At 49.3% G+C, this 14,544-nt stretch overlaps 1 protein-coding gene across 1 annotated transcript; it reads left to right on the top strand.

Moving 5' to 3' along the window:
• The first annotated feature begins 266 nt into the window (after positions 1-266).
• WNT8B (Wnt family member 8B) lies at positions 267-14,544 on the top strand. The gene is made up of 6 exons (XM_069796510.1): positions 267-1,149; positions 7,265-7,298; positions 8,603-8,741; positions 10,138-10,263; positions 12,344-12,486; positions 12,912-14,544. Exons 1-6 carry the CDS (start codon positions 1,091-1,093, stop codon positions 13,467-13,469), a joined length of 1,059 nt encoding a protein of 352 aa, XP_069652611.1. The 5' UTR covers positions 267-1,090; the 3' UTR covers positions 13,470-14,544.

Genomic DNA, 14,544 nt, shown 5'->3' with positions numbered 1-14,544 from the left:
CTGTGGTGGGCAGTGTAACAGTAACTGGGATGTCCCACATGGCCAGTAAGCACAGGCTGGATGCACTTCTAAGTAGCTCCAGCAGCTCTTGGCCTGGGATAAGCCCTCACTGAGAGACCACTGACCCTCCCAAAACAAAGACCCCCTTCCATGGACTTCGTAGGAAAGCCCAAAAGCAAAAAATTAAGGGGGAATGGGAAGGTTTAGTCAGAGGCCTTTCTCCTGGGTTGAAAGTGGCATGTTGCAAACAGGAGGCGGGCAGAAAGAGCAGGTCACCGTGAAGAAGGAGGAGCAGATGGAAGTAGGAATTGCCCTCTATTCCCCTTAAAATTCTGGGGGAGACTGAGGCAGAGACGATGGTCACATATCTGTTTCCCAGCCTTCTCCCTTGAAGCATGCTGCCTGGCCTCCAAGCAGCAGGCACGGGCGGCCTGAACCCAAGCCCCCCCATCCCAGAGCACCCAGCACACCCCAGCCCCAGAAATGTCTCCAAGGCAGGAGGCGGCAAGGGCATGCCGAAAGCAGCCCTTCCAGTTGCCTTTGCGGGGGATGGAGAGGCAGGGCAGTGCTGCTGGAGATTGAATCTGGTGATTACTTTAAGGGATTTGCTGTCTCTTTCTTTATCCCTCTCTCTCTCTCATTTTCTTTCTTTTTTTTTTTTGTTTTCCCCTTTTCCCTCCCTCTTATCCCTTTCGTGGTGCATTTGTCTTCGAGGAACCTGGGGTGTTCTTTTCATCAGTTCAATCTCTCTCTGGCACTTGAGTTCTGATTGGCTGAAGGACTTAGTGAAAAAAAAAATCTTTAATTAAGTAGATAATCTCTTCTTAGGAAGTTCTGCGGCTCCATTTCACCAACCCCCTTTAGCTCTTACTTTAGGATTGGTTACCCTTTGCAGAAGTTGGGATTCAGGGGGCATACGCCTCTTCATCACACCAGGGCCGCCGGGTGGAAAATAACTCCATCCCTTCCCTAATTTTGTTGTGTTTCTTTTTTTCTTTCTTTTTTTTTTTTCTTTTCTCTGGTGGTGGTGGTACCCAAGATTTTTTTTAGGATCTCCTTTCTCCCTCTTTATTTGGATTTTATATTTCCCATGGACCCTTATCTGGGCATCTTCTTCCTCACTCCCTTCTTCCAATCCTGCTGTGCCTGGTGAGTATCAAGAGCACCTCAGTCTGTGTCACAGGCAGGTGCTCTTCCCGGACACCCTAAGGAAATTCCTCTTCACCTTCCTAAATGTCCCCTCTTTCCCACTTAGCTCAGTTCTGGTCTTTAATGGGACCAGATATTTAACTAAGTCCCAACACACTCATTGGCAGAGAGGTTAGATCTAAGAAAGTCCCCCTTTTCCCCTGCACCTCCCAACAATAACTATATGGGCCAAATCCTGAGGTGGGGTAAAATAGAGTAGAGGAGAGCGGATGCGGAGGATCTAGCCCCTCACTTCCAACTGGGAAGATAACCCAGTGGGAGAGCCAGGGATTTCTGTTCTTCCAAAGTCTCACAGTCAGCTTGTCCCTTGTCTTAATCAAATCAAGTGGGGTTTCTCCCATACTCTCCGAAGAGGACAGTCCCTGATTAAGAGCTCAGAGCCAGCAGGGGTGACTTAGATCCACGAGTCACTCCGGATGAGCAGCCTGAGACCCAGGCTCCTTGGCAGGCACAGGGTCAGGATTACACATCTGAAATTTGTGTATTAGGATTTCCTGGGGAGAAGCTTTTGGTACAGAGATTGCTACAGCTTGGTTCCCAACCACCTGGGTCCCATCAGACCAACTCCCCTGTGCACAAACCTGTGGTCTCCTGTGGGCCTCTTGCTCTGTCCTAAGGGTGGTTTTACATTTATTTCCAGAAATAAATGTTTTGTAAGGGTGAACAGAAAGAGATTACACTTGCATCAAATCTCATATCATTCCTTGCCGAGTATATCTATCCCATGCCCGAATGGAGATGGACTCACATGACCTGGCTTTGTAGGTATTTTTTCCTATGTGACTTTTACCAAGTACCCCAAGCTTTATTCTCCATTTCTGTGATGCCCTGGGGAACCTGCTCAGTGGGTTACAGATTTATGTCTAACATCAAGGAAAGTCTTTTTCCGTTCAGTTACTAAAATCCCCTGCCTCCCCCATAGCAGATCTCTAGGGTTATTACTATGGATGGAGAAACCAAAATTACAGAAAGAGAAACTCAATAAATGGGAACTCATTCCTGTTAGGCTGGGAGCGAAATTTATGTTCTTTCACAGTTTATCTACTCCCTTCATTAAAAGAATGTGCAACAATTTGTATGTGTCTAAATATTATACGGTAGCAAACTCAAGATAAATCTCCCTTCTGGAACAAGAGGAATATGTCTGTTATGCAGAGAGGCTAGGCAAGAATTCATGCTGCTTTTTTTTTTTTATTTTTCTGATCTTCCTGTATATGTTTCTTGCTTTCCTCAATATATATAGATTTAGAATACATTAAAAGATAACTCCCCCCCCAACATTTTAAAGAAACAGTTCAAAGGGGAGAAATTTCAGACCACAAAGTAGAGTTAAATACAGAAATCCCAGGCATTTTCAATGGAATTTGGGTATCTAAATTCCCTGTCTGCCTTTTGGAAGTTTTTCTCTAAGAGAAAAGTTTATAGATAGTCCTGCTTCTCTCTGCCTGTTGTTCATAGGTCATGGTTTCCTGAGAGAAAGAAAAACTGAAAATCTTTATTTAAAACAATCATATTACAGAACCTGTCCCTTAACTCTTGAGGAGAAAAAAGCAAGGTTTGTGGGAATCATACAATAACCCTGCTTGCAGTTTTTGCTGGTCGTCTTTATCTGATCCAACAGCTTAAAATGCAACAAGATTCTTTTTTCCTGTGATTTAATCATGAGAATGGCGGGGGGGGGAGGATATAGATCAACAATTATTTTTTTATATATATATATATACACACACACACACATATGTGGCCACTTCTCTTCTCTGAGTGTGGATTAGATTCTGCCATGTCAGCTAGGTTGAATGGTCAGCATGTTTCTAGATGAGCAAAATATCAGGGTTGCATTTAGGAACTAGAAAACAAATAAATATAACAAAAGAGAGAGAAATGAAGGGGGGGGGGGGGGGGGGGAGTAAAGCTCCAAATGATAATGAGTTGCCTCCTGGTCTCCTATCCTGTGGGAAAAATGTGACAATCTCTAATGCAGCAGCTTGTTTCTAAATGTGTTTTTTACACTTCAGCTTTGGGATCACCTTTAGTTTCCAGTGTCACTGGTTTTCTAATAACTTGGGGGAGTTTGTACTTGAGAATGAAATTCAGATCCAAAATGAAATTGTATCTATTTTCAGTATTTACAGTAATGATGGTAAAGATCTAAATACAGCTTTATAATTTTCTAAAGAGCTGAACCAGCAGCACAGTAGCATGAGTAGGTGATAAGGTATTAAACAAATACTTTAATGGGAGATTTGATAAGGCTCTTGGGGCATATTAAACTGAGGAGTGGGGTGCTGTTATTGGTTAAATTTATAACTGAACAGAAGTTATCAGAGGCTTATTAGTATTTGATATATGTAAAATATAATGGGACAGCTGCTTGGCAGGGTTATTTGCTTTCTGGTTCAATAAAACTATGATAGACAATTCCTGCTATAGATACTCATTAGCTTTGAGATAATTTCCTAATATCAAACACAATGAAAATCACTTGCTCTAGATTTGCTTTTCACCTGCATGCATAGAGTTGCAGTGAGGGAAGCAGCGTGCCCTGCCCAGGGCCCTGCATGGGCTGGGGAGGAGGCTGAAGAAGTCAGTGGGACTCCTCTCTACCTGCTGAGGTCTGTCTCTGCTCTGCTTCAGTCCGTGTAATGCTGTCCTGGAGTTTGAAGGTGGAGGGAAAGAGGTTTAGTTAGCTAGAAACCCTGGATCCTTTCTTGCAGAAAAGAAATAATTTCAAGTGTTTCCTTTCATGTGTGTGATTTCACAAAGTTTTAAATCAGTGTGGTGACACCGAAGTCATGGGAATTGGGCTGGTTTACACCCATTGTGGATGCAGCTAGCTAGTTAGCTTAGGATTATATTCTGCTTTCTTTTAAAGTGGTATGGAAAATTAGTAGAAATAAATAAATTAAAAAAAAAAATCACACTACAGAGACAAAAATGGAGATTCATTTTCGCAGTGATTCCTATTTGCAGCACAGAGATTACTCTAGTGGCATTGTCAATATTGCACTACATCCGTGGAACAAGTGGCTTAATTACTCTCTGCCCTTGCTGGAGACTATATCCAGAATAGAGATGCATTTTTCTTAGCTAGATCATATGAGCAAAGACAAAGTGCACAGATTTTGTCTCCATTATTATCTTTCCTTCCCTCTCAGCATAAATAAGAAAAATTTCAGCTAGCGTCCAGCCATATGACAGTCCCATCTCCCCTCTCCTGAATCCACTTGCAGCTGCAAGAGTTAAATGTGGGGGGTCAAGTGTACCAGTCTAAGTGAATCCTTTACTTGTCTAAGTCCTACAAACTCACCCAGCAGCGTGCCTGCCTGTTGATCAGAGAGCTCAGGGAAAATGCCTTCTGTGTCTCCGACTTAATAAAAATGTTTAGAATATCCTGCTGGGAAATTGCTACTGTACCATTTGCTCAGCTGCAGATGGTGAATTGGCACATTCTGAACTTGGCCTTTTTGTGAACCTTGAGGTTTATCCTGGGAGGAACAGATCCTCTGCTTCAATGCAGTTATGTCAATTGACACCTGCTAACAGGCTGGTTTGCTGTAAACCCTGAACTTGTGGATTACTGTCCTCCTCCTAAAGCCACCCGTGCAACTGCTCGGGTGTTCCTAATCCAGGATGAGGCCAGCAAGGGTTTGAAGCAAATCCTTCTTGCACACTGTGAATTTGGCTTTTCCTACCCAGGTGGGAAGCAATGTATCTCTTGTTTTGGCCACAAAAGCAAGAGAAGAGAGGACTTGAAATTGTCTAGATCTTGCCTACACAGGGGCATTTTACCAGAGTTTTCTCACAGCTGCTGCCAGGGGCTCAGATTCACACTGACACCATCCTGAGTGTGGTCCCCATAGCAGAGCACCTAAGGTCAAGGCAAAGGACAGGAGGGAAACCAGATGGAAAAATGACTTGTTCATGCTGCTACCCAGTTGCGTTAGGATGGGGACCCATGGAGCTTACACAGTCTGAATAGCCCTAGGTTCATGGCCCTGTGTGATTCAGGTCACCCGATGCTCTAATCACCCGGCTACAGATGCCGTCTCTCCAAGTCCCAGGAAATATTTAATTAGCTGTACAATGCAGAAGCAGCTCCCAAAGGAAAATTCCTCTGCAAAACAGCCATCAACTTCGTGCTAAAGTACCCACGGGGGCTGGAGCATAGCCGGGTCTGAATCCCAGGCCTGGAACAAAGGGAAAGGATCTCCTGCTCTCACAGTGCCCTGGCATAGCCCTCTCCCTCCCGTTCTGACCCAGGGGAATCTTTCCCAAAGCAAGTTTTGTCAATATAGACACATTTCCACAAAAAAAAAAGAAAAAAAAGTTAGACTTGCCAGAGTGAAACTTTGCAAACTAGTTCTCTCAACTCTTTCTAAACTGTGAGTAACAGCAAAGATCAGGTTTCTTGCGATTTTGACCAAGCTAAAATAACAAGACCTCCTTTTTGTGGTGTACCTTGGAGAGGATCTCCATGAGGGCAGTTCTAGTGGCAGTGAAACAGGCTTGTTGACCACAGGAGCAGTTTTCCAGGGCAGGGAAACATCCACTCTAAATCTCTCACGTGTCTGATGTCTGGGCACCAGTCCCACCACCGTGGGCGCCCTCATGTCCATGGCAGGGCTGCAGCATGGCTACACTTTGTCCCCCAGCTTGGGACAGCAGTGCCTGCTTCTGCCTGCACCCAAGCCCACTCTGGGATGGCCCTGCACTCTCTGTGCTGGATTTGTAGCACAACAGGACAGTGCCTTTCTCTCCCTTAACCAAGGATACCTCTGGCCCCAGACAGCATCACTTGAAAACACACAGGGGAAAAAAACCCATAACCTAACCTGCACCTTTCTCCCCTGCATCCAGCCATGGTCCACCCAGCTACTGGGATTTTCAGGGAATAGGTGCTAGAAAACCAGCAAGCATCACTGCACGCCAGGTAGCCCAACTGCAGAGCAGAGCATGCCGGCCCATTGAAGGGACAGAATGCGGACACTCCAGAGACTCACGAGAAGTAGTGATGAAGGTTATTTTGCAAACCTGGAAAGAATGGAATGAGGCGTTTGTAGGAGAAACTTTCCTTTTCTTGCTTCATTTCTGGCTAGGGATATTTGGGGTTGGCTCTTAGGCCTTTTTAAAGCCTCAGTTCCTTCTGCTATGACACAGCTAAGCTGGATTCACCCAGCCATCCTCCAGATTCTTAATGGTGGTCACCGCACTGCATGGAGTCCTAATGCTGATGGACCATTTGCACTGAAACAGTCTTTCATGCTGGAGAAGGAGACTCAGACTGGCCAGCATCAGCTCTGCTTTGCAAGCCCCTGGAGAGAATGATGGAGACCAGCCACGCTACCTTGTGGCCCTTAGAGATGATCCCTTCAGTGGGAACACCAGAAAGTTTAATTTTGGCCAGGACCACCCCTACGCATACCCCCACTCCACCACTGTGTAGTGCCCGGCAGGATGGGGAGGACAAGCATGTTTGTACTCAGCCATCACCATAATATGGCCAAGAGTAGAGCATGGATAGCCAGAGCTGGCACCACAGCAAAACAAGCAACCATGATCTGGGGGGGATGCTGCTGGGACACACACCATGAAGGAGCAGTGGTGTGACCTCCTCTTTCCTTCAGCATGGTCCCACAGGGAGAACAGTGCTGGCACATGGTCCAGCTCCTGGGGCTGGGGGCAGCACTACCCTGAGTTAAGCCAAAGAGCAGTCTAGTAGGGTAAAAAGCAAGGCTGGGGAAAGAGGAAAGCACTAAAAAAAAAAAAAAAAAAGGGGGGGGGGGATTGGTATGAAGGGCAGCTGTGCAGAGGAAAGCAAAAGGAGGCAGCAGCAAGGTTGCAGCCCAGTACAGCTTTGCTGGGGGGAATGGGGAAGGAGAAGGCACTATGCCAGCTCACAGGGAGCAGTGAAGGGAGACAGGGGACAGACCAAAGGTGCCTGCAGCCAGGAGACAGGCAGGCTGCAAGTGCTGAGAGAAGAGTCCTGGGATGCCAGGCATTCCCCAGGCCCCTCTGCCATCACCCCCTCCCTGCTGACACTGTCTCTGTCTTCCAGGTCAGTGAATAATTTCCTGATGACAGGCCCTAAGGTAAGAGAAATCCCTTTAATCTCTATCCCTGATTCCACTAAACCCAGGGAGGGAGAGGCTCCTCCTTCCCACTCCTCTCCATCCAGCCTCAGCCAGAGCTCCCCTCACCCCCAGGTTTCCAGCAACAAGGCAGAGGAGAGCCAGAAATACCTGCTGTGAGCCACAGCTCCTTGATCTATGTCAGCTCTGAGCAAAGTTGGCCTGAGGTTCTTTTAAGCTGGCTGGGGCCAGATTTTGGAGATTTGTCTATTGGCACCAGTTGAGGCTCTCACCTGTCATCTATTGCTTCCTGATGATCAGGTTAGCATCAGGATCCACATTCACTGAGCTGAAAAGGTACTTTCTGTAGGTCCTGCAAATCATACTTCCCCCAAGGAACACAAATGGAATTGCCAGGACCTTCTTCAGTATTTTTGACCCCCCCCCTTTTTGCACCCCTCTTTCAGAGGCTTTTTTTCCTAGCCAGGACCAGTTGTAAAATTCACCTGATTTTTGTTCTGGCTATTTCCCAGGAACATCTCCAAGCCCATCTAGCTCTTTCTACAGCTCTTAATGCTAAGGTGGAGTGACCTTGCCCCAAAGCAGTGGCTGTCCCCCTGGAGCTGCGGTGAAGGAGGAGGCAGGCTGAGGCACCTGCTGGCCTGGAGCTCCCCAGTCTCTGAGGAGAAGGCTCTGCCTCCTCTCGCACTGGCGAGATAAGGGGTTCCCCATTGCAGGGGCTGGCTGGCACATCTCTTAATGTGGCTAACAGCCAACAGCTCAGCCTTCTCCCCCAGGAGGCCCAGGCTCTGACCCAGCACAGCAGAAAATGCATTTGCTGCTGCTGCTGGTGGTGAGCTCCACTCCCCAGGGGAGCCAGGCCTGAGAGACCTCAGTTCTGTACATCTCGTCTCTGTAAGATGGCATGCAAGTTATTTTCAGTTGAACGCCAGCCTCCTGGGGAGCCTGGGGCCATGTTCTTCCTGGTGTTTTGCACTGTGCATCTCCATCCATCTAGACCCCAAAGCAGCAGGACCCACAATATGCAATGCAGGGCAGGAAAGCTACACCTGCATCAGCCCCTCTGCTGTGTGGGAAGCCGCTGGGGCTACACCAGCTTTGCACTGCCTGAGATAGAAACTAGAGCTGCTGAGTGACTCCCCTGGACCCTAGGAGTAGCCTGGGGACATTCCAAGTCTGTCACCCGTGGGGTTGTCCCTGTATGCCGGCCAATGAGTCCTGCCTCTGTTTTGCAAGTTAATGCTGAGGGGGCTGAAGTGGGGCACACACCGTCTCCCCTTCCTGACCTGCTCCTCTGCTCCTAGGCCTATCTCATCTACTCCAGCAGCGTGGCGGCTGGGGCACAGAGCGGCATCGAGGAGTGCAAGTTCCAGTTCGCCTGGGACCGCTGGAACTGCCCAGAGAGGGCACTGCAGCTCTCCAGCCACGGCGGGCTGCGCAGCGGTAAGGAAAGCATTGGATACCACTACTGGGACCCCCTCACTACATGTTAGAGCCCATGGGCCCCTCTTCTCTTCCCAGGTGCCTCCTTTTCTTCCCCATCCCCATCTGGGATGTGCCTCTTTGAGGAATGCCCCAGAGGGATCGTTCCAGGAGGCCCCTTCACCCATCATCTCCCAGACACACGCTGGGATCCAGCTTCAAGACAAGGCAGCCTCACAATGCCAGGATCGCCTCCAGACCTGCCGAGCCCCAGCTTGCGCAGGACGGGAGTGTCCCACCAACCCTCACACAACTGGCTCCCTGCAAGGATGCACCACCACAACCTGTGGCATGGGCTGCTGGACATGCCATGCCTATGTGGTGTCTCTTGCCAGGATGTCCCAGGGAGGCTGAGAACCAGCACAGGGTGGTGGGGCGGCAAGCAGAGGGATATGGCCAAAGGAAGCAGGAAAGAGCTTATCAGTGGCTGTGCTCTGGCCAAGAGGCAGGAGAAAAGTCTTCCCACAGCTTCCAGATGTCAGGGTCACCTTGGGCGGAAATCCAGCATCCATGACCTGTGCCACTGCAGGGCATGGAGCTGTGGTCATTGTCACTGTATCCCATTCCTTGCCCATTTGCAGGTGCCAGGAAACGTTTTGGTGCATACCTGGTCCTCTAGACCCATGTACGGCATTGGGCTGAGCTCATACCTGCCCTGTACAGGCAGGACCTGGGTATGGAGGAGAGCCTCAGGCCTCTAGTAGGACTGGCAGCAGATGAGGGACCAGGGTCCCAGGCAGAGGTGGACAGAGGTTTCAAAGTGGGGCCTTGAGGAGGCAATTGCAGGACGAAGTAACACTCTGGGACTGGGAGCGAGTCCCTGAAGCATTCCCATCAAGGTTATCTGCTCAGATACCTTGCTGGTATTAAATGAAAGCCAAAGGCTCAGTGAAGTCCACTGATGATCACCACACTGGTCCTGGTGGGTAGGTATGGTCCCTGCTCTGAGCCCTGGACAGTGTCCAGCAGAAGGTAAGGCTCGAGGTGGCTATGAGGAGGGAGCTCTTTAATACTTGGAGAGAGCCCCTTCCCCTCTGGGGTCTATTAGCACGACATGGGGGATATTTGGCTGTCTGTGCTGTATCCCCACTGCTGAGCTCCCACAAGGACAGCCAAGTGCTAAACTCATCTACACCCTTGGAAATGGCATGACTCAGTCTGGATCGGGGAGCTTCTGCCTTCATGCAAGCCAAAACTAACCTAATCTGACATGTTGGGCCTCCTCTCCACCCCACAAAGCCCTGCCCATTGCAAATCTCTTCTTATGCAGTCTCCTGCATGGCAGGAGTTGTTTCTAACACTGGTCTCGCCATGAAATCTTTAGCACATCTGCTCTCCTTGTATTCCCACTTGACAGCAAACCGAGAAACCGCTTTTGTCCATGCCATCAGCTCTGCGGGTGTCATGTACACGCTGACCCGGAACTGCAGCCTGGGAGATTTTGACAACTGTGGCTGTGACGACTCCCGCAACGGACAGCTGGGTAAGGAGAGACGAGCTGCCATCCCTCTCTCACGTCCCAGGTGGCAGGAGACAGCTCCTCCTCTCCCTGTCCCCCTCCCTCTCCCCTCCAGAAACAACTCCTCCTCCTGGTCCCTGCACCTGAAAATAATGCCCAGAGCAGAGCTTTGCCTAGCTCAAACCAAAGTAGCTCTATGGAAGCTAATGGGGCCACCTCCAATTTACACCAGCTGAGGCTGAGCCCTTGGTGTTTTCCATTACTTTCTCAATGAGTAGGAAAGTAGAAGGGGGTTGCAGTTTCCCTGTTTCAAATCAAGAACCACTCTGTTTAAGCTGCTGGAGGGAATGACTGTATCATACTGGCAGAGGAGAGAATCTGATGCTGAATATCTAAATGGCAGGTCTGGTTAGAGCAGTACTGATCAAGCACCTCAGGGCTTTCAGGGTCTCCAGGACCAGGGTGGACCCAGAGCAGAATTACCAGGAGGGAAAGTAGGGTGGCATTCATAAACCCCTCCAGCATTTGTCAGCATGGCAGGTGCATGAGAGCTCAACCAGGAGAACTGCTGTGGCAGCACACAGCCTTCACCCCGTTCCTGACGCAGCAGTACCCAGGCCCACAGCCACTAAGCATCCCTGGGTGTGGAACCCAAGGCTGCACCACTCCAGTTCTCTGCTCGGCTTTTACAGAAGACATTGACATTTTGGTCTTTTGTTTTGAATGGAAAGAGGCCAAATTTCAAATTATCAAAATCTTTTAAAAGCCGTTCGCCGCCCAGCTGCACTGGGCAGTCGGTACATGTTAGTTTATGACAAACTCCTCTGGAGTGTCCAATATTTAGTAATCTGCTTTATTGGCTAATAGTTTTTAAAACAGCCACTGCTTCTTAGGTGTCGGAGGCATGGGATAGCCCATCTCTAGCAGAGCTAGACTTTTGGGCAATGACACACCCAATATTATCTTCTCTGGAAAACTGAGTTACTCATGCTACACTTCTTTTCCCCCAAACATATCTGTTTTTCATGAAAATTTTCCACTGTGAACTTAAAATCTTGGAAGGCAAAGGAAAATTTTGAGCTTGTCTAGAACAGTGTGGTTCAATTCTAAATTACATTGCGCTGAATCCAAGTTGGTGAAAGGTTGCCATTCTGCCTTCAGTCCCAGCTCTTGATATGGACTTCATCATCCTCTGCAGTTACCCACCTCCCATGAGACACCCCAGCCTTTCCCTGGAAGAGGGGACCGTGATCCTCTGGGGAAGTCCAGGCAGGAGCTGGGCCTTTCAAGAGAGGCACAAGGCCATTAAACCACAACTCCCAAGATGTACCGCCAAGGCACGTTAGGGTCAGAATGTTCCAGATTTCAAAACTTCAAAATGAATTTGACATTTTTCTCTAGGAGGAAAAGAAGCAAACCGCATGACATGTTTCCAGTCAGCCAAGCTAAGTTTTCAAGCTCCCATGCAGTTAGGAAAAGTACCCTCTACATCTTTCTGTGCATTCTCCCAGTTCTGTGCTGACTTCTTTGTCTCTTTGTGATAACTGGAAAATCAGACCCTTCTGAGATGCTCAACATCATCCCAGGATTCTGTGTGTACCAAAAAGAGGGCCTCCTCAATACATGTGTGCTGGGCTTGGGTTGTTTCCCAGAGGAGGGGAATCTGTTCCCTCTGACCAGGATACCTCCACCAGTTCACTAATCCATGTTAGCAAGATGCTGCCCCTGCGAGTTAGACTGAACCAGTTCAAGTCAGGGTTTGAGGGAAGGTGAGTAAAGACCCAACGCTTTATCTATATGGCTGCTAATGCATGATAATTAACAGCTTCTGAATCCTGCTCTACAGAGAGCCTGGAAATCCCTGGGTTTGTCCCACAGGACATACCCCTTCCCTGCCTGAATGAGTCACTATCTAGGCCTCAGTAGAAATGGCATGAGCCCAAGGGGAGGGAATCAGGGAATATTGCGAGGTGAAAGGCTGGACTTGCCCCACAGCCTCCATTCCCTCCCATCACTTCTGAGACCCTTTCTTGTCCGCAGAGCCATAAGCCAGGCATGTGAGGGGCTGGTTCCCTGACAGCACACATCTCATCTCCTTTCCTAGGGGGGCAAGGCTGGCTGTGGGGAGGCTGCAGTGATAACGTGGGCTTTGGGGAAGCCATTTCCAAGCAGTTTGTGGATGCCCTGGAGACTGGACAAGATGCCAGAGCTGCTATGAACCTGCATAACAATGAGGCGGGTAGAAAGGTAAGCCCTTCTCTCCCTCCAGACCTGACAGTGCATACCAGATTGGCTCTGGCCATTCACTGTGGAGAGTCACAACTTGCTGTGGCTAAAAGCACATGTCCAGAAAAAACAACTACCATGCTGAGGAGAAGGGGATGGCAGTAGTACTGACGTGATGGGTGGTGTTTGTTCTAAGGTAGCAAACCTTCCATGGTCACATTGTTAATGGCTTCCTGCTGTCCTCTTTCTCCCGGTTCAAGTAGGGGAGTACTGTGGAGAAGCAAATCTGTGAGCTTTAAGCCAACAACCCCTGGGCAGGACTACTGCACAGGGAGGGTCAATGGCAAACCCCTCTACAGGCGTGGAGCCATGTTTCTCCATGCACTGCAGCACAGAAATGACCCCTCTGGGCTTTTTCCTGAATCCCCTCTCTCCTCACACTCTAGGCCGTGAAAGGAACCATGAAGCGGACTTGTAAATGCCATGGCGTGTCAGGGAGCTGCACTACCCAGACCTGCTGGCTGCAGCTGCCTGAGTTTCGGGAGGTGGGCACTTACCTCAAGGAGAGGTATCACAAAGCCCTGAAGGTGGACTTGCTGCAGGGGGCAGGGAACAGCGCTGCCAGCCGGGGTGCCATCGCCGAGACCTTCAGCTCCATCTCCAAGAAGGAGCTAGTCCATTTAGAAGACTCTCCTGACTACTGCCTGGAGAACAAGACGCTGGGGCTGCTGGGCACGGAGGGCAGGGAATGCCTGAAGAGGGGCAAGGCGCTCAGCAAATGGGAGAAGCGGAGCTGCCGGCGGCTGTGCGGGGACTGTGGGCTGGCAGTGGAGGAGAGGCGAGCCGAGATGGTGTCCAGCTGCAACTGCAAGTTCCACTGGTGCTGTGCCGTGCGGTGCGAGCAGTGCCGCAAAAGGGTCACCAAGTACTTCTGCATCCGCAAGGAGAAGCGGGAGCGGAGCGGGCGTGGTGGGGCCAGCCGTAAGCTCAAGAGAAAGCTCTAACTTGCTTCTGCTCCTCCATGGCCCTTTCTGCTCCTCTGCTCTCCTGCCCTCCCCATCAGCCCGTGGCAACATTTCCCTTTGGCTTAGTTTTGTCTTGATCCCAATGCTGCCTCACTGGGGCTGGGGCAAGGCAAAAGAGCTTGCATGAGCCCCTAGACCTTGGCCATACAGAGCATTTCCCATTAATGCAGTGGGTCATGACCTCTGGGAAGACCCTCAAGTGTTGACAAAACAAGGTGAGATTTGGTCCCCTCAACTCGGACTCTATCCAGTGACTATGGTTTTATTGCTGAAAACACAGGTGGTCTTGGTGGCTCCTGCTCTTTTGAGTTTGTCTATTCCCCGAACAAGCACCTGCTCTGGGGTTTTTAGTAAGTGAGATCAGCACTTAGGAAAGCACAAGGAGATGGCACCACCACCAGAGTTGGGCAACTCAGAGTGGTAATCCCTAAAACAGGAGACGCTTCTAGTACCCTAAAAAAATAGAGGCACTAAAATAAACTTCGTTGCTTTTTATTAAGCCCTACTCTGTAAGGGAATAGAAAAGGTGTGCAACTCCTTCCCGCAGCAAGCCAACCTCCAGGAGGCCCACAGTGTCACTTCCCATTCTTTGACAGCTTTGCTAAACTCTCCAGTGCTTTACTTTGCATTCGGGATGGCAGCAGGAACACTGAAGCTGCTGCTTGGCCTGCCCATTAAACAGCTGTCCAAAAGAGGAGTCCCATCAATTGCTTTTTTTATGCTTTCTCCGTATCTTCTAAGCCTCTGGGTCTGGTCTCCCTCTTCACCTCAGCTTCCCTGCCAAAGCCCTTGACTGATGCCATAAAGATGCCCTTACACTTCTCCAGTCCCTCTTTCCTCCCAAATCTCTCCCAGAGAGGAGCTGCCAGCTGAGCCCATTCTCCACCTCCTGGTGTACTTGCCAAGCACTCTTCCCCTGTCAGCTAACTAACTAACTACTTCCTCCTAGTCTGAGAAAATAAAGTCAGTTACTATTTAATGGTGGTGTAAATAGGAAAGTGAAGCACTTTGAAGTTTAATTTATTGCACAGTTACTGTGATGTATACATAACAG

This window comes from Haliaeetus albicilla, chromosome 11 (genome assembly GCF_947461875.1).
Source record: "Haliaeetus albicilla chromosome 11, bHalAlb1.1, whole genome shotgun sequence".
Lineage (NCBI taxonomy): Eukaryota > Metazoa > Chordata > Aves > Accipitriformes > Accipitridae > Haliaeetus > Haliaeetus albicilla.
This window is presented reverse-complemented; position numbering and strand designations above follow the sequence as displayed.

Bases quoted from the DNA above. Each gene is read 5' to 3' on its own strand.
- WNT8B (XM_069796510.1), top strand. From the start codon at position 1,091: ATGGACCCTTATCTGGGCATCTTCTTCCTCACTCCCTTCTTCCAATCC. The intron at 1,150-7,264 runs GTGAGTATCAAG...TCTGTCTTCCAG, and splicing joins TTCCAATCCTGCTGTGCCTG to GTCAGTGAATAATTTCCTGA. The intron at 7,299-8,602 runs GTAAGAGAAATC...CTCTGCTCCTAG, and splicing joins TCCTGATGACAGGCCCTAAG to GCCTATCTCATCTACTCCAG.